The sequence below is a fragment of the Scyliorhinus torazame genome, chromosome 3 (genome assembly GCF_047496885.1).
Source record: "Scyliorhinus torazame isolate Kashiwa2021f chromosome 3, sScyTor2.1, whole genome shotgun sequence".
Lineage (NCBI taxonomy): Eukaryota > Metazoa > Chordata > Chondrichthyes > Carcharhiniformes > Scyliorhinidae > Scyliorhinus > Scyliorhinus torazame.
The window spans coordinates 236,352,097-236,377,983 of NC_092709.1; the positions used below are offsets into that span (position 1 = coordinate 236,352,097).

The 25,887-nt window shown below is 47.1% G+C and overlaps 1 protein-coding gene across 2 annotated transcripts in view; it reads right to left on the minus strand.

Annotated features, from left to right (window-relative positions):
* The window catches only part of LOC140409002 (interleukin-6 receptor subunit beta-like), a 245,129-nt gene that overhangs the window by 18,901 nt on the left and 200,341 nt on the right, over positions 1–25,887 (minus strand). For both annotated transcript variants that reach the window (XM_072497015.1, XM_072497016.1), the window contains exons 12-15: positions 25,214–25,315; positions 13,330–13,473; positions 8,867–9,004; positions 2,121–2,214 (exon numbers count right to left, since the gene is read on the minus strand). In XM_072497015.1, coding sequence (XP_072353116.1) covers positions 2,121–2,214; positions 8,867–9,004; positions 13,330–13,473; positions 25,214–25,315 — 478 coding nt within the window. The remainder of the gene's footprint in view (positions 1–2,120; positions 2,215–8,866; positions 9,005–13,329; positions 13,474–25,213; positions 25,316–25,887) is intronic.

Consider the following 25,887-nt stretch of genomic DNA (forward strand, 5'->3'; position numbering starts at 1 on the left):
ATCAGGAAAGTGTTTCAGAACTGAAAACCCTACTTCAGATTAACACATTACTAAACTCAACCAAGGGACATAAGCAAAGTACAAACAAGTTTTATCACTTCAGTGGAATATAAGATTTAGGGACTTAGTCCCACATCTATCAGCCACTTCTATGTCTCCAGTGTGTAAATTCAACACAAATTAAGTTAAATAACCCTTCCCTAGACCTTGTGAAGAGAAAGGACCAGATTTTCGTGGAGTGGGGCCAACTTTGGAAGCCTTTAAACACAGTGGGCAGGACCTGAATGGACAGGTCCCAACTCCATTTTTGACAGATCCTTCTGTTGGTGGAAAGGTGAAGTGGCATCAGTCACACAGGTGGGGAACTTGGTAAGATCTTTTGAAATTAGTGCTGAGTTCAAACAGACCCCATATTCACTGTCCCAAAGGTCCTAAACTGCATTGTTGGAACCACAATTTTATGGAGGAGGCATAGTACTCTTGCAGGGTAGTTTAAGTATGACTACGTGTCATGATCTAAAGTGGGTAAAATCCCCAGTGTTTAGAAATGAAACAAAATACAGACTGCATCTGTTAGAGTGAAAAAGTAGACACCTACCAGTGGAGTGCATTGATTGATAGGCCTCATCATGTAGCTTGGAAAACAATGTTCACCATCTGATCTACAGTTTCAAAGGGCTTCAGTTCACTGTTCACATTTCCCAAGGGCTGTGATTACAGCTTTGCTCATTATGAATGCTTGAGCTGTGTTTCAAAAGCTACAAACTACTTATCGTAGCAGGGGGCTAAGTTCATGATTAACAGTTTTAAGAGACCATTAAAGGATTAGTTGCCATTGATGTGGTTAGTGAACAGACGTTCGTTTGAATTTGCAACAGATTGACCACTTGAGGCGATTTAAACTTTTAGATGGGTTTCATGAACGTGAGATTTTTTTAAATGTGAGCTGAGAGTGACTTTCCTTGTCATCATTTGACTGAATGTGTGTGATGAATGTAAGAAATGATCATATTTTATATATTTCTTGCAGCAATGTTATTAAAATCTGGGTTAAGATGCATACAGACCGCATGTCTGCTGAAGCTGTGATTAAGGGGGCGTAAAAATGAGGTAATCATTGATTTTGCAGGGGAGGTGTTCTGTTAATAGAATATTGTTTACGTTAAAAAGAAAATTGGGGTGTAAAAAATGTATGTGGGGTATTGTCTTTGGTCCTGGCTGAACAGGTCATAGGGCATCTTATGGGAGGATACAGAAGAATACTTTATGCTTTGGGAGTAGGGAGTCTCTGGAACTCTCTTCCTCAACAGGCAGTAGAAGCAGAGTATTTGAATATGTCGGGCAGAGCTAGATGGATTAACAAGGGAGTGAAAGGCTATCGAGGGTAGGCAGGAACGTGGGGTTGAAATTAAAATCAGATCAATTCAGCCCTGACCTTATTTGAATAGTAGAGCAGGCTTGAGGGGCCGAGTGGCCTACTCCTGCTCCTAATTTGGATGTTCATTGGTACAATCCAGATCCCAACTCACAAACCAATCCTCAAGCATCATGTAATACATGCTGCAATGCCACAAAATGTCAACTTTACATTGTGTGAATTTCCATTATCAGTGTTGCCAGCACAGAGCCCCACACACAGGGAATGAGCACTGGAACATTGGGCAGGTGCTATCTAGCATTTCATACAATTTCATAGAATTTACAGTGCAGAAGGAGGCCATTCGAGGCTGCACCGGCTCTTGGAAAGAGCTTCCTACCCAAGGTCCACACCTCCACCCAGTAACCCCATGCAACACTAAGGGCAATTTGGACACTAAGGACAATTTAGCATGGCCAATCCATCTAACCTGCACATCTTTGGATTGTGGGAGGAAACTGGAGCTCCCGGAGGAAATCCACGCACACACAGGGAGTAGATGCAGACTCCACACAGACAGTGACTCAAGCGGGGAATCGAACTTGGGATCCTGGGCCCTCCCCCCTTGAATTCCGTTGTTGGAAAATTAACCCAATCGCCTGATTTTCCCATATGTACCACGTGTGGAGTTCAGAGTCTGGAGTGTTGATGACCAGAACTTACCCATTGCTATTTGAAACTTTAAACATTAAAATGTATTTACCTATGTTTGTTGCTGGAACAGATCATCAAGACATTTACTATTAGAAGGAAGCAGACAAGTACAGGCACCACAATCACCACAGTATCATCTTGCCCTGCAATAAAATTATAAGCTAGCTATTATGTTGAAGCAACACCAGTCAAAACACAAATCATCAACATACAATGCTTGTGTCTCGACTTAGATTTGACAAGGCTTCCTTTTGTTCTATTTACAGGTACTGAAGGTTTAACCAGAAAATTCTGATAAAACAAACTCTCTACAACAGACTTGTCCCACCCAGGGCCCGTCAGCCCCCAGAGCCATGGTTCAACATGCGGTCAGGCAGGTAAGTGAGGTTGAAGATGCTGCATTGTGGCTGCTCCTCCAAGCCCACATTTGCTGCAGATCGGCTGACTGGAGGGAAACGGACTGTGATTGGAGGAGCTGGGAATGCCAGCTGTGGTGGGCATGCAGGGCAAAACAGGTCTTCGGTGATAGGGGGAGAAAGAGAGAGGCTGCGGGAAAAAGGGGGGGAAGGAGAGAATGTGGGAAAACGGGGGATGAAGGGGAGAGACTACAGGGTCACGGGGGTGGGGGGAGGAGAGAAGGCAGGACAGAGGGGGAGAGACTGCAGGGTCACAGGAGGCACTGTCAGGGTGTCAGGGTGGCAGTGCCAGGGTGCCACTCTGCCCAAACGGCTGCACCTGGGGACTCCAAGGGCACGAGTACTGTTCCGTCTGGTCCCCGTTTGCAGGGACCAATACTGAACGGTGTTCTCCCGTGGTCTCCGAGGCGATGGGGATAGATCCCAACTCATCAGATAACTACAAATTAGAATGAGACTAGTTGTCTCGCTCTAATATGCAGATTTTCCAAAGAGTTAGATCTTGCGAGGTGTTGCGAGCCAGGTAGATCCGAGGAGCAGGGTCTCCCTGCTCCTAACGGCCTAGTTGCGCCACAACGCGGTGCTTTTCAGGCACAGTGTGCCGTTCGACCAGGCCCACTGTGTGAGAGGGGGTTTGTGTGTGTGAGAGGGATGTGTGAGATGGAGTGTGTGTTACAGAGGGAGTGTGTGACATGAAGTGTGCGTGAGAGAGAGGGAGTGTGTGTGAGAGAGAAGGTGTGAGAGTGTGCGAGATTGAGTATGTGTGAGAGCGAGTGTGTGTGAGAGGGGGAGTCTGTATGTGCGAGCGAGTGTGTGTGAGAGGGTGCGTTTGTGAGAGGGAGTATGTGTGAGAGTGTGTTTGAGAGAGGGAGTGTGTGTGTGTGTGTGTGTGTGTGAGAGGGAGTGTGTGTGAGAGGGCGTTGTGGTGATATGCCTATGAGCTATATCATAGTTGGATGGTGTGCAACCTCCAACCAGCAGGTGGCAGTACAGACACACCATGCGGTCTCTAGACCAAGGTCATATCACCTGTGGCTCGGATATAAAGGGAGGCACATCTGGCAATCACCAGAAGATTGAGAGGGTAATAAGGTGTATATTGAATGGTCAGTGCTAGGTGCATGTTCCAGAGGAGTAGTTAGCAGACTCCATGATAACGTGCTCTGTATCAGATTGCTATCTTACCACACGAGACTCAATAAAAGATTATGGTTTGGACAAGTTGAAGTGTTTGGTGAGTTCCTTCATGAAGTACAAAGGACCAAACACAACATGGTACCAGGTCTGCTGAGATAGTGACGGTAGTGACAATGTTAGGCATTCAGATTGAAGACCGGTCTGGTGAACTGCAACCTGAGGTGACCCAACACGTACGAAAATGCTGAAGCTCGAGATGGATGGACTGAGGATCCCCCCCCCACCAGCTTCAGATGTCCAGTAATGTAGGTGAGAACTGGCGGCTGTTCAAACAGCAGTTTGAACTTTATGTTGTGGCCATGTGCCTGCAGGCCCAGTCTGCTAACAGTGGTAGGTCCCCAAGCACTCGAACTGTACAACTCGTTTGTGTTTGATCACAAGAAATTTGATGAAGTGATGAAGCACTTCAATAAGCATTGTTCCCCTAACAAGAATGAAATGTTTGAGCGTTATGTTCCGTATGCGTACCAGAGAACTGGCCAATCATTTGACAGTTTTGTCACAGACTGAAGGCTGAAGGCCCAGTCTTCCAACTTCAGTGACCTGAAATCTTTGCTAATCCGAGACCAAATTGTCTTTGGTTTCCTTGATGATAAGCTTCAGGCGATAATATTGTGGGAGGAAGATTTAGTATTGGAAAAGACAGTGAAGATTTGCCAGGCGAGCAAGATTGCTGCATAAAGAATAGGCGCAGTCTGCTCAAAAAACCTTGGCGCCAACATGGAAGAAACCAGTGGCATTAATGCTGTGACACATAACATGAAGAAATGTGATCTGAGTGCTCTCAGTGGCAGGCATGAAGCACACAATACTCTTTCACATTGTAGACATGGATGTTGACTCAGTATTTGGGGTAAAATTGTGTGAATCCTTGAATCTAGTCGAGCGGCTAAATATCCTGGAAGATGGCTGGTCACCTGAGCACAGTGAATCACTGCAAGGCTTTACAGTGTGCACGGTGCACGAGGATTTAGAAGAAATCCTAGTGGAGGATGACAAACCAGACAAGGGGACGGAACTGCCGGTGAGCATTCCACAATTCTGCTTAACAGTCTTCAAGGATGTGCATAGGCTCAACGGCATGAAGCCTACTTGTGACAATAAGCGATTATGATACGAGATCATGATGAACCCGTATTGCAGCATCTGCGAGATGTGAGTGTTAAATGGCCAGAGAATGGAAAGCTGTGGGGCTTCACTCTGGAGTTTACATCCTGGCCCAATGAGTATTTCACGAATGAGGTGATCACTAAAATGTATCAGTTGGACTCACGGCCGCTTAAATCATTCTTTGCTGAACCACAAATCATCGGCTGCACAGGCTGCACAATCGACTGGAGGGAGGGCAAAAATATAACAGTAAGAACAATTCGAACGGAACCAACGTACAGGTTCGGAGCACTCCAAGAACAGCGACAAGAACCATATCCAATGAATCGTTCTTCAACTTCTTCAGTCCCACTGAAGTTCCACAGGGTGGAATTTTAAGCCAAGCTTCAGCGGTCAAACAGAAGGCTAATTTTGAACTTGGCGCTCTATTTCAAAAACAAATAATTCCATATGGAAGTTATATGTTTCAGGTGAAAGGACTGACGATGATGCTGAATCTAAGGCCGATTACTATGAACATCTGCTTAAAGTTATCGATGATGATACAGAAAGTGGAAGGTGAGACGGATGACGAACACTATGAGCTGCTTGTACATGTCTTCTCCTGAAGCACAGATGAGGCTCCGGTGGTCTGCAAGCAATGGCGAGGCTCCCGTAATTTACTCCCAGGCAGTTAACGACACTGATGACGAATGGGAGGACATGGATGAAGATGCTGATTACAGCAATATGGAGATTGTAATAGTAGGCAACTCTGACACTGACTCTGAGGACAACCTAATGACTATCTCATTATGCAACTCTACGGGCCACTCGCACATTTGTGAGTTTGATCAAGAAGACCCAGTGCTTGGATCTGCTCAGCCAGAAAGTATAGTCATCTCCAGTGATGAAGAGCAAGTCACCGATGCTCCAGCAATCCAAGAAGAGGTGAAACCGGTAACCCCAGTTCCAGCCTTCATGCCGGCACTAGAAACCGAGGTGACTCAGCATGTCAATGAGGCCGCAGAAGTGGATGTGGTCACACTACCCAGAGATGATGCGATGCCTAAACCTCTGCAAACAACTCAACCCACAATGCCAGCCAGTGCCACACCAGAGGCTGCTACAAAGAAAAAAACAACCAAGACCAAGAGACACACCAAAATACATTACCGTGTCCAAAACATTTTTCGAAAAAGAAGAGAAGATTGGGAGAACTACGTCATCCCACCAGCCAACCAGCAACGAAAATAGTCACAAGTAGCAAGCAACAGCATGCAAGAGAATGGAAGAGAAAGCAACTGGTAACACAAATATGGCGGTCTTGGATACAGGCCTTTCAAAGAAGCCTAAGAGAAGCAAGACGCTGGCCAGCAAACCAGGCTCTGCCGAGGTGGGCAACAACTTGAAAGAATGAGATCTGCACAAAGGAAATGGATGCTTGCCCGGCACAGCATGTAAATGGACACTTTAGTAAAAGTTGCTCACTGTACCAGCTACATATAATGAATGTATAAAGTGTAATGTTTAATGTTACCTATAAGAAAAAATTATTTCAATGTTTTGTGAGGAAGGGGGATGTGGTGATATGCCTATGGGCTAAATCATAGTTGGGTAGTGTGCAACCTCCAACCAGCAGGTGGTGGTATTGTCACGTGACCTGTGGCTCGGATAAAGGGAGGCACTTCCGGCCATCACCTGAAGACAATTGAGAGGGTAATAAGATGTACATGTGAATGGTCAATGCTAGGTGCGAGTTCCATCGGAGTAGTTAGAAGATTACATGATAATGTGCTCTGTATCAGATTGCTATCTTACCCATGAGACTCAATAAAAAATTCTGGTTTGGATAAGTCACAGTGTTTGGTGAGTTCCTTCGTGAAGGACAAAGGACCAAACACAACAAGTGTGTGTGTGTGAGAGGTTGTGTGTGTGTGTGAGAGGGTGTGTGAGAGGGTGTGTGTGTGTGAGAGGTTGTGTGTGTGTGAGGGTGTGTGTGTGAGAGGGTGTGTGTGTATGTGTGTTAGAGGGAGTGTGTGTGAGAGGGGTGTGTGTGTGAGAGGGTGCGTGTGTGAGAGGGGGTGTGTGTGAGAGAGGGGGGTGTGTAAGAGGGTGTTTGTATGTGTGAAAGGGTGTGTGTGTGTGAGAGAGGGTGTTTGTGTGTGTGGGAGGGGGGGTGTGAGAGGGGGGGGTGTGTGTGAGAGGGTTTGTGTCTGTGAGTGTGTGTGTGTGTGTGCGTGCGTGAGAGGGTGCGTATGTGTGTGTGGGCGGGTGTGTGTGTGAGAGGGTGTGTGTGTGAGAGGGTGTGTGTGTGTATGTGAGAGGGTGTGTAGGTGTGTGTGTGTGAGAGGATGTGTGTGTGAGAGGGTGTGTATGTGTGTGTGTGTGTGAGAGGGTGCGTGTGAGAGAAGGGGGGGTGTGAGAGGGTGTTTGTATGTGTGAAAGGGTGTGTGTGTGAGAGAGGGTGTGTGTGTGTGAGAGGGTGTGTATGTGTGTGAGAGGATGTGTGTGTGAGAGGGTGTGTATGTGTGTGTGAGGGGGGGTGTGAGAGGGGTGTGTGTGTGTGTGAGAGGGTGTGTGTGTGGGGGGGGTGAGAGGGGGTGTCTGTATGTGAGTTAGTGTGTGAGAGATGAAGTGTGTGTGGAGGTCGAGGTCTGAGGTGGAGGTGGGGAGGAGAGTGTGCAGGGTCAGGTACTGTGGCAGTGTGTGGTGATGCGTTACTCACAGGGTAGGCCCTACCCCATGGTGCCCCCACATATCTGACCCCGTCCCCTGCAGCATTTGAGGGTGACACCGCGGGTGGCCTTTGACTGCCCTGGGGGCCCTGGCCTATACCCCCCTCAAACACTCGTGCCCCACACCACCGGTCTCCCAGGCAATTTGATTCTGATTTAAGATTGCCAGTCGAGCTCACAGTATGGCACATTTGCATGTACTGGAAGCTACATATTTTAAAACACAGGGCCCTGTTCTTTGTCGACAGTAGGAACATGTACACACATTGTGCCTGTTTCAGCTACACAAAATAAGTAACAGCCATTCGCCGGTTCATTCCTCAGGGCAATGATTTGACCTGCCTGGTTTAAATTTCAAATTATGCTTTCTTAAAAATCATGTTTGTATCACTAAGTTCCCAGAGCCACTGTTTTTATTTCTGGGGACTCAGTGTCACAGGGTTTGAATCTTGTTGGAGTACATCATATGTATATCACTGTTTAGCATATCACATTTCCTCTGCAGAATAGATTATGATTATATTGAATATGCATCAATTTTCAGCTCTTCAGCTACAAATGCAGTGAAACATAATCAGCAGGATTCTCCGGTCTGCCAACCACATTTTCCTGGGCAACGCACCCTCGCCGGCAGCGCAAATCTCTGTTCCCGCCACCTGCCAATGGGATGTCCAATTGTGGCCACCCCATGCCACTGGAAAACCCACGGGCGTGGGGGCGCCTCCGGTACAACGGAGAATCCCGCCAGCGGAGAATCCTGCTGAATATGTTATAAAGATGTTATAAATACACTGATCTGCTTTTTTAGGTTTTAAGTAGCACATGGCCCAGGTACCTGTTTTATGCAAATAGGCTCAATTCAGCTCCTGTTCCTGATGGTGTATGTAAGATTAGGAATTCACGTCTTCCGACTGCACTGCCATCTGTCCCAAGCAAGCACCCTCCCTTTGAACCAAGGGGATGAGGCCCAAGAGTTCAATCCAAGACTCCCAGAATTCACTAGGGACACAAGTTTATCCGATTACTTTAAAGTGGCCTCGGCACAGGGATCCATTAGAGGCAAATGAGTCAGGTTGGTTGGGAGGGAAGGTGTTCCCATTCCTCAAAGGCACTCTTCCTGAAGACACACCTTGACAGAGTCAGCCACAGGCATCATTCCAATGCAGGAGGTGGCATCTGTGGATTTTCTGGGTCAGTTATGTTCAGCTGAGAAAGCAAGTATGAGAGCAAGAATAAGCCTGTAGCTCATGAGGGATCTTTACCATCCTGTATAAAACGGAGAGTGATTTGTGCAGCTACAAACCTGAGAAACAAACGGCTGAACATTGAACTTTTTCTCAGAGCACTTCACTTACCAAGGGAATCTGTCCTGAAGTGGATTGACGAGTTTATGCCTCCCTTCACAGTGGATGCCATAACATATAATACGTAATCAGTATTCTTCTGCAGAGACTTCAGTGTATAGTTGTGAACAGTCGAATTCACTGTTACAGCTGCAAAATATACAAAGAAAATTTGGAGGCAGTTAAACGTAGTCCAAGGCACCTTGGTGATGAGGTTTCTGTGTGCAAGAATAACATTTAACACATTTTTCATTTCACAAATTCGTGGAATAAAACATTTACAACACAGGAGGTCATTTGGCCAATCGGATCGGTGCCAGCTGAGAAACAGCCATCCACTTATCCCACCTTCCAACCTTTCATACCTAACCTTCTAGTTCATGGCACTTAAAGCACATTTCCAAGTACTTTTTAAATGTGATGAGGGTTTCTATCCCTAACCCTAACTCTAACCCTACCCTTTCAGGCAGAGAGCTCCAGACACCACCGGCCTTTGGGTGAAAAAGAGTTCAACTTCCCTCTAATCCTTCAACCAATTTAAATCTATTCCCCTGGCTTTTGGCCTTCTCTGTTGAGGGAAATAGGTAATTCTTAGGCGTTCTGCCCAGGCTCCTCATAATTTTTATATTCATATATATCAATTAAATCTCCTCTCAGCATCCTCTGTTCCAAAGTAAAATGATTCCTGCCTATCCAAGCTTTCTTCATAGGTAAATTTCCTCCGTTCTGACAATATCCTTGCAAATCTTCTCTGTACCTTTTCTAGTGTGGTCACATCCTTCTCATAATGGATGCCCACAACTGTAGCGTACTCAAGGTCCGCGCCTGGCGCCAATTCGAGCGCCATGCTCTGATCCCTCCCTGGTGGCAAAAACAAGGTTTGCGCCCCGTGCCGACAGGGCTTGCAAAACCGGTGTTTGCATGTATTTAAATGTGATTAGCAGGTTGGACACAGCATGCTCCATCCTTCTGACTCAGGTGGAGGTCTCACGGGCGTGAATTACTTCAAGTATTTAGAAATGGGGATTGGGCGCGGAGGGGAAGCGGGAGGCTAACAAAAACACTGAAAAAAACGTTGAAAATTGTCAGGCTTGCTGAGGGGTGGCTGCCCCGGGCCGGGAGCAGTAACGGGGAGCGACTTGGTGCCAAGTCCGTGAACCCAGGGTGTCCCCCTCAGGATCGGGGTGGCCTGGTTCAGACCGCCATTGCTCGTCTGTCTTTCAAATGTACCCCTTTGGTGTTACTTAAAGGCTCGTGGTTGCTCATAGTACGGAGTGCTGCCTGAGTCCTTTAAATGCTCTGAGGGCCTCTGGTCATATGGGAACCCACCCAGGCCATCCCTCCGTACACCCTCATACCCCAGCTGTATCATCAAGGGGAAAGCACAATAAGGGGCCCACCAGGTGTTGGCATTCCTCAGAAGTCTGCCTCATACCAGAGGAAGCAAGGCATCAGCAGAGTTCATCGCAAACAGAGGGCACCTGCACCGTGGCCTTTGGAGCCTCACCAGTGAACCCCACCCTTCCGGATCACCAGCTGTCTCCTCCTGGTGAGGCTGGCAGTGCTGACTGTCTCTGCCACCACCTTCCAGACGGTGTTCAGGAGGTGATGCCTGAGTCTGCGGTCCACTCTGGGGAAGAGAGTATCCCTTCATTCCTCACTGCATGGAGCTGTGGATTCACCTCGGACCCCCGACTTCAGGGGGGCAGGTTTTCTGTGAGTGCTGTCCATTTCACTTCTTGACTCACTTACCAAATAGCGTCCCCAATGGGAACACAAACCACACACCAAACAGAGAATCCTGTCCTATGTCTCTTCTAATCAAGGAATATATCCCATATACTTCATTAACCACCTTATCTACCTGTCCCATTACCTTCAGAGATCTGGGGACATGCATTCTAAAATCTATCAGTTCCTCTATACTCCTTAGTTTCTTGCCATTATTTATTTCTGCACACCTGACCAGTCCATTAGCATCTTCCTGCAGTCTCCTTGCTATCAACCATATGGTCAAGTTTTGTACCATCTAAAAACATCTAATCATGCCCTATATATTTAAGTCTAAATCACTTGATATATGTATACCAGCTCAAACTCACAGGAAACAGTCTTCCAATCACAAAAACACCTCTGTCTTCCTGGTAGTGAGCCCCTGCTTATTAGGAAGCACTTGAGAACAAAGAGGCAACCTTTTTAAAAAAAACTTAAGTGATAAAACCACCTGCTCCTCAAGTTAATGTATCCCTGCAGAGCTATATAAATAAACGATCTTAATCACCCCTTTGAAACTGCCTCGACCTGTCAATCAAAAAGCTTTTAGCAGAATGGTGTGTGAAATTTAATGTAAACAATGCAGTGCAAAGCTTTTAGCCTTCTAGACATACAAGCAGGCTTCTATACTTTAAAAAGCAATGAAATTGACTGATAAAACCACTTCCCAAGGTTTCGACCACATTAAAGGGATTACTTGTACCTTCATCTCACAGATCTTTGAACTTGGCATACTGACAGACTTTGTTAAAGGTTTAGGGGTCCAGATGGGAACACTTTCACTTTATTATGAGAGAACTTTCATTTTTAGATACCTAAAGACTGTAGATGGGAAGCACAGCCAAACGACCTCCATCGCAGAAAAGATCCCTGACCAGAACCCCTTCAGCCCAGCACAAGCTTCCCTGATCCCTACCTCCCATGAAGGAACCCCTTTGGCATCCTGGAGGCATTTGTGGGGAGGGTACTCACCCCCTTACAGTCCCACCAATGTCAATGGTGTTTTGTGCTGTTTGCCGGCCGCACCACCGGGAGAAGCTGTCGTGAGGGGTCTCCATCGGCAGGCCCAGAAGTCCCCACTGGCAGGAAGGGCTGGAACATTCAGCCATGGAATTGGCGTAGACAATTCCATTTGAAGATTCAGTATTGACAAAGGCACTATAAGAGGAATGGCCTTTTCCAGTGCGGTAAATTCTATCCTATATGGACAGCACTTAATTGAGTAATAATATATGAAAACACATTGATAGTACAAGTTAAACCAATTATTAAACCAATAACTGTCCGTTCTTAAATGAATCAATGACTAACTGCAACAGTAAAGTAGAGACCTGGTAGGCTCCAAGTTTGATCAAAGGGGAGGAAATGAGCTCATATAACAACTTTAAAAATGGCAAATTAAACAGGAGGAATAAATCGTAGAGAGCTACAAGTGAGGTAGGGTCCATGAATGACCTCAGAGAGAAGTGGTTATATAGGTGGAGGGGCACCGATCTACATCAAGCATGGGGCAAGGCAAGGAGGCAGACCTCCATGAATGGCCACAGCTGATGCAGGGATTGAACCCATGCAATTGCCCTATTTTACACTACACTCTGACCATCCAGACAGCTGAGTTAAATTACCCCAGAGAGCTGCAGCAGAGTCGAATAGCTCATTGAGGCACACGCAGGGAAAACAAAAGGAATGAGATTTGTGCAATTGCATTCCATTCATAGAAACAGAAAATAGGCGCAGGGGGAGGCCATTTGGCCCTTCAGGCCTGCTCTGCCACTCAATATGATCATGGCTGATCATCCAACTCAACCTGCTGCCGCTTCCCCCCCACATTCTTTGATCCCTTTAGTCCCAAGAGTTATATCTAACTTCTTCATGAAAACATACAATGTTTTGCCGTCAACTGCTTTCTATGGTAGTGGATTCCACAGGCTGACCGCTCTCTGGGTGAAGGAATTTCTCCTCGTCTCAGGCCTAAATGGTTTACCCCGTATCCTTAAGGCTGTGACCCCTGGTTCTGGTACCCTCCAAAAAGGGGAACATCATTTTTACATCTACCCTGTTTAATCCTGTTAGAGTTTTATAGGTTTCTATGAGATTCTGCCTCATTTGGCTGAACTCCAGCGAATATAATTTTAACCAACTCAATCGCTCCTAGTACATCAGTCCCGCCATTCCAGGAATCAGTCTGGTAAACCTTCGCTGCGCTCCCTCTATAGCAAGAATATTCTTCCTGAAAATAAGGAGACTAAAACTGCACACAGTATTCCAGGTGTGGTCTCACCAAGGCCCTGTATAAATGCAGCAAGACAGCCCTGCTCCTGTACTCAAATCCTCTCACTATGAAGGCCAACATATCATTTGCCTTCTTTACCTTCTGCTGCACACACCCGCATGCTTACTTTCAGCGACTGGTGCACGAGGACAGCCAGGTCTCGTTGCACATTCCCCTCTCTCAGTCCAAAGCCATTCAGATAATAATCTGACTTCCCGTTTTTGCTACCAAAGTGGATAACCTCACAATTACCACATTATTCTGCATCAACCAAGCATTTGCCCACTCAATCAACTTGTCTAAATCACACAAAAGCATCCCTGCATCCTCCTCACAGCTCACCCACCCAGCTTTGTGTCATATCACTAATATAGATCTGTCAGTGCCTTAATATTACTTTTTACTCGACAACACTAAAGAACACACTTACCATTTTCACCTTTTGCAGATTTGTAAAAGATGGTATAATTGGTGATAAACCCACGCCGCTTTTCCACTGGAATTTCACGCCATTTAATTGTGGTTTCCGTGTCTTTCAAATCTGGAGCAAGGATATCAGGACCTTCTGCTGGAACTGACAAAGAAAACCTTGATCTTAACATACATAATTCATTCATCTAGATTGTCTTTTTACCATTCTCAATTTAACCAGGTATTATTGTCAGACAAGAGGGTAGCTTTATATTATAGTCCTGTACAGGTTTGTGGTATTCACCAACCTCTCAGCAGTACATCTACTCCACTTATCTTCCCACCTATATACTGGCTGAAAACAGAGTAAATGAATGTGGCACTAATCTCCACTACTGCCAGGACGTGATGTGCCCAATTATAACTCTCTGCCTGCGGGTACTTTTCAATGGCTTAAATCTGGCCCAATACGTCAGCCATGTTATTTCTCCAAGTGGGTTTTATTTCCTTGTCAGTTATAAATAATATATTCCATGGATTAGAAGTTGGTCCTAGTAGGATCAGCAATTTTTTTTACGAATTCATGGAACATCAGAATCGCTGGCACAGATAACATTTGTCGTGTACCCTAATTTCCCTTGAGAGGGTGGTGATGAGCTGCCTTCTTGAACTGCTGAAGTCCTTGTGGTATAGATGCACCCACAATGCTGTTAGGGAACAGTGCCTGGATTTTCACCCAGTGACAGTGAAGGAACCGCAATATAGTTCCAAGTGGGGATGGTGCGTGACTTGGGAGGGGACATGTAGGCGGTGGTGTTTCCATTTTTCTGCTGCCCTTGTCCTTCCAGATGGTAAAGGTCACAAGTGTGAAAGGTGTTGTCTGAGGAATGAGTTGCCGCAGGGCATCCTATAGATTGTACACACAACATCCATTGTCCATTAGTTGTGGAGGGAGTGAATGTTCAAGGGGGTGGATGAAGCACCAATCAAGCAAGCTATTTTGTTCCGGATGGTATCAAGTGCCTTGCGTGTTGCTGGGGCCGATTGATCCAGGAAAGTGAAGAGTATTCCATTACACTCCTGACTTATGCCTTGTAAATGGACAGGCTTTAGGGAGTCAGGAAGGAAGTAACTCACGGCAGAATTTCCAGCCTTGTACCTGCTCTCTGCACACAAAGATCCAGGTCGTTGGCAAATAACTTAAGCCAAACACCCTATTTCGAAGGGAGCTGTGAAAGTGCACAGAGTAAAGCAGCCACGTTGGTCACCCTTTAAAAAAAAGCCTCAAGTGCTGTCTGCAGAATTCACAGCAGTGGTAAGGGCAGCAGACGGCAACATCTTGAGGGAGCCAATAAGAGAGAAAAGAGGGTGCATGTGTGCCTGTGTGAATGTGATGGTGAGTGATGTAGCATTAGACTTTTGGGGTGAGCACATGTAGAAATAGTCCTCTTTATTTAGCCATTGGTTGGTTTAGCACAGTGGGCTAAACAGCTGGCTTGTAGTGCAGAACAATGCCAGCAGCACGGGTTCAATTCCCGTACCGGCCTCCCCGAACAGGTGGTGGAATGTGTCGACTAGGGGATTTTCACAGTAACTTCATTGAAGCCTACTTGTGACAGTAAGCAATTATTATTATTATTTAAACCCATTAAACGCTTGCTGCTGTTTATTAAAATTCTTCATACACTGAAGCATAAATAAGCACACACCCCTTCCTTTTCAAAATTTACACTGATCAAAAACAGCAAGGGAAGGGAACAAGGGTTTTGTTTCTCTCCCATCCCGGTCTGTAACAGGACTACTTGATGCCACCTTGGTAAAATACTGCCTTGATGTCAAAGGCGGTCACTCGCACTTCACCTCTTGAATTCAACGCTTTTCGTAGAATTCCTGCAGTGCTGAAGGAGGCCCACTGAGTCTGCACTGCCCCTCTGAAAAAGCGCCCTAGCTAGGCCCACTCATAGAATTCCTACAGCGCAGAAGGATGCCATTCGGCCCTTCAAGTCTGCACTGACGCTTTGAATGCGCATACCACTAATGTCCACCCCACCTTCTCCCCGTAACCACATAACCCCACCTAACCTGAACATCTTTTAACACTAAGAGACAATTTAGCATGACAAATCTACATAACCTGCGCATCTTTGCATTGTGGGAGGAAAACAGAGCACCCAGACGAAACCCACTGAGGCACAGGGATAAAGTACAAACTCCGCACAGTCACCCTAGGCCTGAATTGAACCCGGGTCCTTGGTGCTGTGAGGCAGCGGTGACAACCACCTTGCCGCCCCAAAGTAAAATCACCATAGTCCCAGATGACCATAGGCTGCTTTCACCTTCGAGTTTATATAACCTGAGGATCACCACATCTCAGGTGAGGTTGAGAAGGTGGGACCTTCATGAATACCTTCAACAGGGCAGCACGGTGGCACAGTGGGTTAGCCCTGCTGCCTCACGGTGCCGAGGTCCCAGCTTCGATCCTGGCTCTGGGTCATGACTGTGTGGAGCTTGCACATTCTCCCCGTGTTTGCATGGGTTTCGCCCCCACAACCCAAAGATGGGTAGGCAGATTGAACACGCTAAATTTCCCCTTAATTGGAAAAAAATTAATTGGGTACACAAAAAAAAATTTTAAATTTAAAAATGAATACCTTCAACTGGTACGGGAATTGAACCCACACTGTTGGCCTCACTCTATATCATATCCCAGCTGTGCAGCCAACTGAGCTAAACATTTGCTCATGTTTGGACCATGGTTGCAAGAACATCAGGAGTTTTTTTTTTGGTTTTTTAAAAAATATTTTTTTATTAAAGTTTTGCAACGTTTTTCATAATAAATAGTAATAATCCTAACACAGCAAAATAGAGTGAACATTAACATAGTACAAAAAGAGAATATACAATAGCAATTGACTAGGCGTAACCCCACGCGCCTCAGTCTTCCCACACCCTCCCAACGGAGCACTCACCCCCACTCCCCTATGGGTCGCTGCTGCTGCTGACGTTTTAAATTTTCCCTGAGAAGTCATCGGACGGTATTATGCCCCCGCTCAACAGCAGCAGCTCTGTACACTTGGCAAAATTATTTACACACATAAGTAGGCATCTGTTCGTGGTCTTGTCGTCCCTTGCTTCTCCCAGACGGAGTTCGCTGCCGTTGTCGTCTCATTCCGCTTCTGCGGCCCTCCTGTCTTCCCCGTTTTCTCTGTTCCTTTGGACGTTAAGTTTGTTAACGTTTCCCTGCCTCCCCCCTCCCTGGCTCTCCTCTATTGTTCCCGTGTCTCTTCCCTCTACCCCCCTCTCCCTGCTCCTGCCCCGCCCCCCCCTCCCCCCTCCATCCCCTGTGGCTCGCCTTTCCTTCCTCTTAGATTTAGCTGTCCCCCCCGCCCTCTCCCGGTCTATCTCTCCCTCTCATGCTTTGGCTACTCTCCCCTGTTTCGTGGCTACCTGGCTATTCTTCCTCTTGTTTGTTGGCCACAAACAGCTCCCGGAACAATTGGGTGAATGGCTCCCACGTTCTGTGGAAGCCGTCGTCTGACCCTCGGATGGCGAATTTGATTTTCTCCATTTGGAGAGATTCTGAGAGGTCGGACAGCCAGTCTGCAGCTTTGGGTGGTGCTGCTGACCGCCAGCCGAACAGGATTCTACGGCGGGTGATCAGGGAGGCAAAGGCAGAGTGGGGGTGTGGGGGTGTGTGTGGGGGGGGTCGGTACCTGCTTCGTTCCCCGCTGCTCGGTCCGGGCCGCCGCTCGTCGCACCCTGCGCTCTCCTGCTGCGGTGGGGGGGAGGGGGGGGGGGGCGCGGTTGCTCCTCCGTTCCTTCCTCCTCCGTTCCTTCCTCCCTGCAGGTTCGGCCCCCGCTTCGATCCTGGCTGCCGCTTCGGTCCTGCCCACCGTTTGTCCTGCTCTGTGCTCTGCTGCCGTGCGTGCGTGGGGGCGGGGGGGGGGGGGGGGGGGGGGTGCTGGATCGCTCCTCTCCCGAGGGTCCAGTTCCCCTGCTCCCAATTTCGCGGGAAACTTTTTAAAAAAGCTTTAAAGATTTATTTTTTTAAATCCGGAGGCCCCCTGGAAAAGTTCGACTTTGTGGAACTGCAGGAGCGTTTTTGCTGTGACCGCTCCGCTCACGAATGCCACCGGAAGTCACTCTCCTAGAACATCAGGAGTTGAGGGGCCCCAGGGGAACCAAAACTGAGCAGCTGCGAATCGATTATACTGTGAACATAGAACATAGAAAATACAGCACAGAACAGGTCCTTCGGCCCACGATGTTGTGCCGAACCTTTGTCCTAGATTAATCATAGATTAACATTGAATTTACAGTGCAGAAGGAGGCCATTCCGCCCCTTGAGTCTGCACCGGCTCTTGGAAAGAGCACCCTACCCAAACTCAACACCTCCACCCAACATCAAGGGCAATTTGGACATTAAGGGCAATTTATCATTGGCCAATTCACCTAACCCGCACATCTTTGGACTGTGGGAGGAAACCGGAGCACCTGGAGGAAACCCACGCAGACACGGGGAGGACGTGCAGACTCCGCACAGACAATGACCCAAGCCGGAATCGAATCTGGGACCATGGAGCTGTGAAGCAATTGTGCTATCCACAATGCTACCGTGCTGCCCTTAAGAACAAATAAATCTACACTATATCATTTTACCGTAATCCATGTACCTATTCAATAGCTGCTTGAAGGTCCCTAATATTTCCGACTTAACTACTTCCACAGGCAGTGCATTCCATGCCCCCACTACTCTCTGGGTAAAGAACCTACCTCTGATATCCCTCCTATATCTTCCACCTTTCACCTTAAATTTATGTCCCCTTGTAATGGTTTGTTCCACCCGGGGAAAAAGTCTCTGACTGTCTACTCTATCTATTTCCCTGATCATCTTATAAACCTCTATCAAGTCGCCCCTCATCCTTCTCCGCTCTAATGAGAAAAGGCCGAGCACCCTCAACCTTTCCTCGTAAGACCTACTCTCCATTCCAGGCAACATCCTGGTAAATCTTCTTTGCACCTTTTCCAGAGCTTCCACATCCTTCCTAAAATGAGGCGACCAGAACTGTACACAGTACTCCAAACGTGGCCTTACCAAAGTTTTGTACAGCTGCATCATCACCTCACGGCTCTTAAATTCAATCCCTCTGTTAATGAACGCGAGCACACCATAGGCCTTCTTCACAGCTCTATCCACTTGAGTGGCAACTTTCAAAGATGTATGAACATAGACCCCAAGATCTCTCTGCTCCTCCACATTACCAAGAACTCTACCGTTAACCCTGTATTCCGCATTCATATTTGTCCTTCCAAAATGGACAACTTCACACTTTTCAGGGTTAAACTCCATCTGCCACTTCTCAGCCCAGCTCTGCATCCTATCTATGTCTCTTTGCAGCCGGCAACAGCCCTCCTTACTATCCACAACTCCACCAATCTTCATATCGTCTGCAAATTTACTGACCCACCCTTCAACTCCCTCATCCAAGTCATTAATGAAAATCACAAACAGCAGAGGACCCAGAACTGATCCCTGCGGTACAAAGAACAAAGAACAAAGAAATGTACAGCACAGGAACAGGCCCTTCGGCCCTCCAAGCCCGTGCCGTCCATGCTGCCCGACTAAACTACAATCTTCTACACTTCCTGGGTCCGTATCCTTCTATTCCCATCCTATTCATATATTTGTCAAGATGCCCCTTAAATGTCCCTATCGTCCCTGCTTCCACTACCTCCTCCGGTAGCGAGTTCCAGGCACCCACTACCCTCTGCGTAAAAAACTTGCCTCGTACATCTACTCTAAACCTTGCCCCTCTCACCTTAAACCTATGCCCCCTAGTAATTGACCCCTCTACCCTGGGGAAAAGCCTCTGACTATCCACTCTGTCTATGCCCCTCATAATTTTGTATACCTCTATCAGGTCTCCCCTCAACCTCCTTCGTTCCAGTGAGAACAAACCGAGTTTATTCAATCGCTCCTCATAGCTAATGCCCTCCATACCAGGCAACATTCTGGTAAATCTCTTCTGCACCCTCTCTAAAGCCTCCACATCCTTCTGGTAGTGTGGCGACCAGAATTGAACACTATACTCCAAGTGTGGCCTAACTAAGGTTCTATACAGCTGCAACATGACTTGCCAATTCTTATACTCAATGCCCTGGCCAATGAAGGCAAGCATGCCGTATGCCTTCTTGACTACCTTCTCCACCGGTGTTGCCCCTTTCAATGACCTGTGGACCGGTACGCCACTGGTAACTGGGATCCAGGCTGAATATTTGCCATCCACCACCACTCTCTCACTTCTATCGGTTAGCCAGTTTGTTATCCAACTGGCCAAATTTCCCACTATCCCATGACTCCTTACTTTCTGCATAAGCCTACCATGGGGAACTTTATCAAATGCCTTACTAAAATCCATGTACACTACATCCACTGCTTTACCTTCATCCACATGCTTGGTCACCTCCTCAAAGAATTCAATAAGATTTGTAAGGCAAGACCTACCCCTCACAAATCCGTGCTGACTATCCCTAATCAAGCAGTGTCTTTCCAGATGCTCAGAAATCCTATCCTTCAGTACCCTTTCCATTACTTTGCCTACCACCGAAGTAAGACTAACTGGCCTGTAATTCCCAGGGTTATCCCTAGTTCCTTTTTTGAACAGGGGCACGACATTCGCCACTCTCCAATCCCCTGGTACCACCCCTGTTGACAGTGAGGACGAAAAGATCATTGCCAACGGCTCTGCAATTTCATCTTTTGCTTCCCATAGAATCCTTGGATATATCCCATCAGGCCCGGGGGACTTGTCTATCCTCAAGTTTTTCAAAATGCCCAACACATCTTCCTTCCTAACAAGTATTTCCTCAAGCTTACCAATCTGTTTCACACTGTCCTCTCCAACAATATCGCCCCTCTCATTTGTAAATACAGAAGAAAAGTACTCGTTCAAGACCTCTCCTATCTCTTCAGACTCAATACACAATCTCCCGCTACTGTCCCTGATCGGACCTACCCTCGCTCTAGTCATTCTCATATTTCTCACATATGTGTAAAAGGCCTTGGGGTTTTCCTTGATCCTACCCGCCAAAGATTGTTCATGCCCTCTCTTAGCTCTCCTAATCCCTTTCTTCAGTTCCCTCCTGGCTATCTTGTATCCCTCCAATGCCCTGTCTGAACCTTGTTTCCTCAGCCTTACATAAGTCACCTTTTTCCTCTTAACAAGACATTCAACCTCTCTTGTCAACCATGGTTCCCTCACTCGACCATCTCTTCCCTGCCTGACAGGGACATACATATCAAGGACACGTAGCACCTGTTCCTTGAACAAGTTCCACATTTCACTTGTGTCCTTCCCTGCCAGCCTATGTTCCCAACTTATGCACTTCAATTCTTGTCTGACAACATCGTATTTACCCTTCCTCCAATTGTAAACCTTGCCCTTTGCACGTACCTATCCCTCTCCATTACTAAAGTGAAAGTCACAGAATTGTGGTCACTATCTCCAAAATGCTCCCCCAGTAACAAATCTATCACCTGCCCTGGTTCATTACCCAGTACTAAATCCAATATTGCCCCTCCTCTGGTTGGACAATCTACATACTGTGTTAGAAAAGCTTCCTGGACACACTGCACAAACACCACCCCATCCAAACTATTTGATCTAAAGAGTTTCCACTCAATATTTGGGAAGTTAAAGTCGCCCATGACTACTACCCTATGACTTCTGCACCTTTCCAAAATCTGTTTCCCAATCTGTTCCTCCACATCTCTGTTACTATTGGGGGGCCTATAGAAAACTCCTAACAAGGTGACTGCTCCTTTCCTATTTCTGACTTCAACCCATACTACCTCAATAGGGTGATACTCCTCGAACTGCCTTTCTGCAGCTGTTATACTATCTCTAATTAATAATGCCACCCCCACCTCTTTTACCACCCTCCCTAATCTTATTGAAACATCTATAACCAGGGACCTCCAACAACCATTTCTGCCCCTCTTCTATCCAAGTTTCCGTGATGGCCAGCACATCGTAGTCCCAAGTACCGATCCATGCCTTAAGTTCACCCACCTTATTCCTGATGCTTCTTGCGTTGAAGTATACACACTTCAACCCATCTCCGTGCCTGCAAGTACTCTCCTTTGTCAGTGTTCCCTTCCCCACTGCCTCATTACACGCTTTGGCGTCCTGAATATCGGCTACCTTAGTTGCTGGACTACAAATCCGGTTCCCATTCCCCTGCCAAATTAGTTTAAACCCTCCTGAAGAGTACTAGAAAACCTCCCTCCCAGGATATTGGTGCCCCTCTGGTTCAGATGCAACCCGTCCTGCTTGTACAGGTCCCACCTTCCCCAGAATGCGCTCCAATTATCCAAATACCTGAAGCCCTCCCTCCTACACCATTCCTGCAGCCACGTGTTCAACTGCACTCTCTCCCTATTCCTAGCCTCGCTATCACGTGGCACCGGCAACAAACCAGAGATGACAACTCTGTCTGTCCTGGCTTTCAACTTCCAGCCTAACTCCCTAAACTTGTTTATTACCTCCACACCCCTTTTCCTACCTATGTCGTTGGTACCAATGTGCACCACGACTTCTGGCTGCTCCCCCTCCCCCTTAAGGATCCTGAAGACACGATCCGAGACATCCCTGGCCCTGGCACCCGGGGAGCAACATACCTTCCGGGAGTCTCGCTCGCGACCACAGAATCTCCTATCTATTCCCCTAACCATTGAATCTCCTACAACTATTGCTTTTCTATTCTCCCCCCTTCCCTTCTGAGCCCCAGAGCCAGACTCAGTGCCAGAGACCTGGCCGCTAGGGCCTTCCCCCGGTAGGTCATCCCCCCCAACAGCATCCAAAACGGTATACTTGTTTTGAAGGGGAACGGCCACGAGGGATCCCTGCACTGTCTGCCTGTTTGTTTTTTTCCCCCTGACTGTAACCCAGCTATTCTTGTCCTATACCTTGGGTGTGGTTACCTCCCTGTAACTCTTCTCAATCACCCCCTCTGCCTCCCGGATGATCCGAAGTTCATCCAGCTTCAGCTCCAGTTCCCTAACATGGTCTTTGAGGAGCTGAAGTTGGGTGCACTTCCCGCAGGTATAGTCAGTGGGGACACCGGTGGTATCCCTCACCACCCACATCCTACAGGAGGAGCATGTAACTAGCCTAGCCTCCATCCCCTCTTACCTTACAGAATATAGCTGCCGTGTGGACTAACTAGATCTCCGCCCTCCGACTCTGCTCCCAGTCAGCTACTCTTCCTGTAAACTCCTGGCTCTCTTCGCACTCTTTGCGGAAATGTCGGAAAGAAAATGAAAGGAGCACCTTACTCCCTCCTCACCTAACTCCCTCGGTCACCAAACTCTCACTATCGCACTCAAAAAGCACCAAATTCAGCACTCCCTCGGTCACCAAACTCTCACTATCGCACTCAAAAAGCACCAAATTCAGCACTCCCTCGGTCACCAAACTCTCACTATCGCACTCAAAAAGCACCAAATTCAGCACTCCCTCGGTCACCAAACTCTCACTATCGCACTCAAAAAGCACCAAATTCAGCACTCAGTGCAAACAAAGTCTGCACTGTAGGGGATCACTTTTATACTGTGAATCTAGCCTCTGAAAAACTGGCCTAATCCAATTAACTAATTAACAAGCTCCAGCTGCAAGTGCCTACAAGTAGAAGCCTGTTTAAAGCTGATTGAAAATTCACCTTCTTCTAAACCAAACAGCAACTTTTAAGTTAATTAACTAAATAAAAGAAAGACTAAACTTTAGATAAAAATGAAGCCTTATACTCCCTCGGTCACCAAACTCTCACTATCGCACTCAAAAAGCACCAAATTCAGCACTCAGTGCAAATGTGGCGCACTCTGTGTATGTGTATGTGTTGTTTGAATACTGTCAACGACATCTTCCATTACTTTGCTGATAATCAAGAGCAGGCAATGGTTGGCTTTATTGGATTTGTCCTGTTTTTGTGGTCAGGACGTTTGTGGAAAATTTTACACATTGTCAGAAAGATACCAGTGTAGTAGTTGTTTTTTTATTGGCATCTTCAAAATGATATACATTGCTGTTTGTTTTCATGTTTGTACAATACCCAAAGGCTTCTTCTTAGGTTTCTCTATTTACAGTCTGTCGCCATCTGGCTCAGCGTACAATCCTCTCTTCCCCAACCCCCTCCAGTTCCCCTCTCCATGACGCCCCCCCCCCCCCCCCCTCCCTTCCCCGCTTCTTCACTGCTGCCCTCTCCCCCCCACCCCACATCCCACCCCAGTCCCCCCTCGCTTTCCTTTTTCTATCTTGTCCTGGCTATTTCTCCCTGGCTACTGGCTATTTATTTATTTATGTGTTGGCCACAAACAGGTCTCGGAACAGTCGGGTGACCGGCTCGCATGTTTTGTGGAAGCCCTCTTCCGACCCACAGATGGTGAATTTGATTTTCTCCATTTGGAGAAATTCCAATAGGTCGGACAGCCAGTCTGTAGCTTTAGGTGGTGCTGCTGATCGCCAACCGAGCAGAATTCTATGGCGGGCAATTAGGGAGGCAAAGGCTGGGGCGTCTGCCCTCCTCCCATAAAGAGATCTGGCTGGTCTGATACCCCGAATACTGCTACTTTCAGGCATGGCTCCACCCTCACCCCCGCCACTTTGGACATTGCCTCAAAGAAGGCTGTCCAGTACCCAGCAAGTCTGGGCAAGACCAGAACATGTGGGCATGGTTGGCCAGGCCTCCTTGGAACCGTTCACATCTATCTTCCACCTCCGGGAAGAGTGTTGTAGTTGTTTAATCAGGAGTATCAGCTGTCCTTGGGCCCTTCCCCTGTGGCTTTGTCCCTTGTCTCTCTCACCTACTTTGCGTGCCTTTGTTCCCTCCCCATTCCCCCCTCCCACCTTGTCCCCTTTGTCCCGTGGCTTGTATGTGTCTCTCCCCACCGCATCCTGTGAATTTTATTTTCTTAAGCTTGAGAAATTCCACCAAGACGGACAGCCAGTCTGCAGCTTTGGCTGGTGCTGCCGAACGCCAGCCAGGCAGGATTCCCCGGTGGACCATTAGAAAGGCAAAGGCTAGGCCGCCAGCCCCCCATAAAGAGTTTTGACTGATCTGAAACCCTGAAGGCCGCCACCTTTGGGCATGGCTCCACCCTCACACACACAACACTGGGCATCGCCTCAAAGAAGGTTGTCCAGAACCTGACAAGCCTGAGGCAGGCCCAAAACATGTGGGCGTGGTTGGCCGGGCCTCATGGCAACATTCACATTTGTCCTCCACCTGCGGGAAGAACCGGCTCATTCGGGTTCTGGCTAGGTGCGCTCTGTGCGCCACCTTTAGCTGCGTTAGGCTTGGGCCTGTGCATGTGGAGGTGGAGTTCGCCCTGCGCAGTGCTTCGATCCAGAGTCCTAACACTATTTCTATGATTTTTCCCTTGCCTCCTCCAGGGGGGGGGGGGGGGGGGGGGAAGGAGCATAACTACTCCAACAGTCATGGCTAGGATTTTACAATCCCAAAAAGTCAATGGACTTTTGAATGGCTTTCCACATTTTACAGTGCCGTACCCACAGCGACAGAACCATAAAGTTATCCTTATAAATGCAACTTGTGCTTCTTAGTTTAATCAACAGGCTACTGATATTGCAGAAAATATTATTACAAAGCAGAAAAAGGGGAAATTATTTTAACTGTGCAGAAATGTAAAGGTATTGTACTTTCTGGAACACAGCATGTTTTTAAATCAGGAAATACAAAATTTGAACAGTGCCAATCTGGCAAGCTGCATTTCCAAGTTGACAATACAATCTAGCACACAGCCTGTTATCTATTGTCACACAATCTCAAATCCAGGTCTGTGAAAAGCCCCTAGTTATCTGTAAAATCTTGGAATGTCTACTTACCATCTTGCTGAAGATATGCCGGTACTGAAAATGGATTATCTGGACCATCATCATACACAGAATAAACAGAGATGTTATAGCGCTTATATTGTTCTACGTTTTCTGTGAAAGAAATCAGAGAAAAATTATGCAACAATTTTGAAAGATTCTTTAAATAATACATTTTCAATATAAACACCAAAAGCCAAACATCTTGTTCAAACTTAATTAGTCATATGCATTTTATTATTATGTGCATTGCAATGCTTAAAGCATTTAACTGTTCTTAAAACAGCCAATTCTTGATGGTTGCTGTTCTTTAGTGATAGGTCACTGCTATAGTGTTCTTGTTGTCCTTTGGTTCCCAGGTGTTATGAATAGTAATCATACTTCAGGCTTTAATGATTAGAACCCTTAGGGTGAAATTTTCCGGAAAAGTGTTATTTTCGGTGAGAAAATCAGTGCGATTCCTGCCAGCGCGATCCAGTCTGCAATTTCCAGGCACTCAGAAAAATGTTTTTCTCCCCACATGGAAACCACTGCTCCTGAGGCGCAAAACATATTGCCTGCCCCAGCTCAGCTGCAACTTCACTCTCATCCTGCCTGAGCACATCACTGAAGCTGCATTTAAAAGGCTTCATGGTTTGTTAAAAACACTTGCTCTCATTCAAGCCAGGGTGGTGGCAACTAGAAAA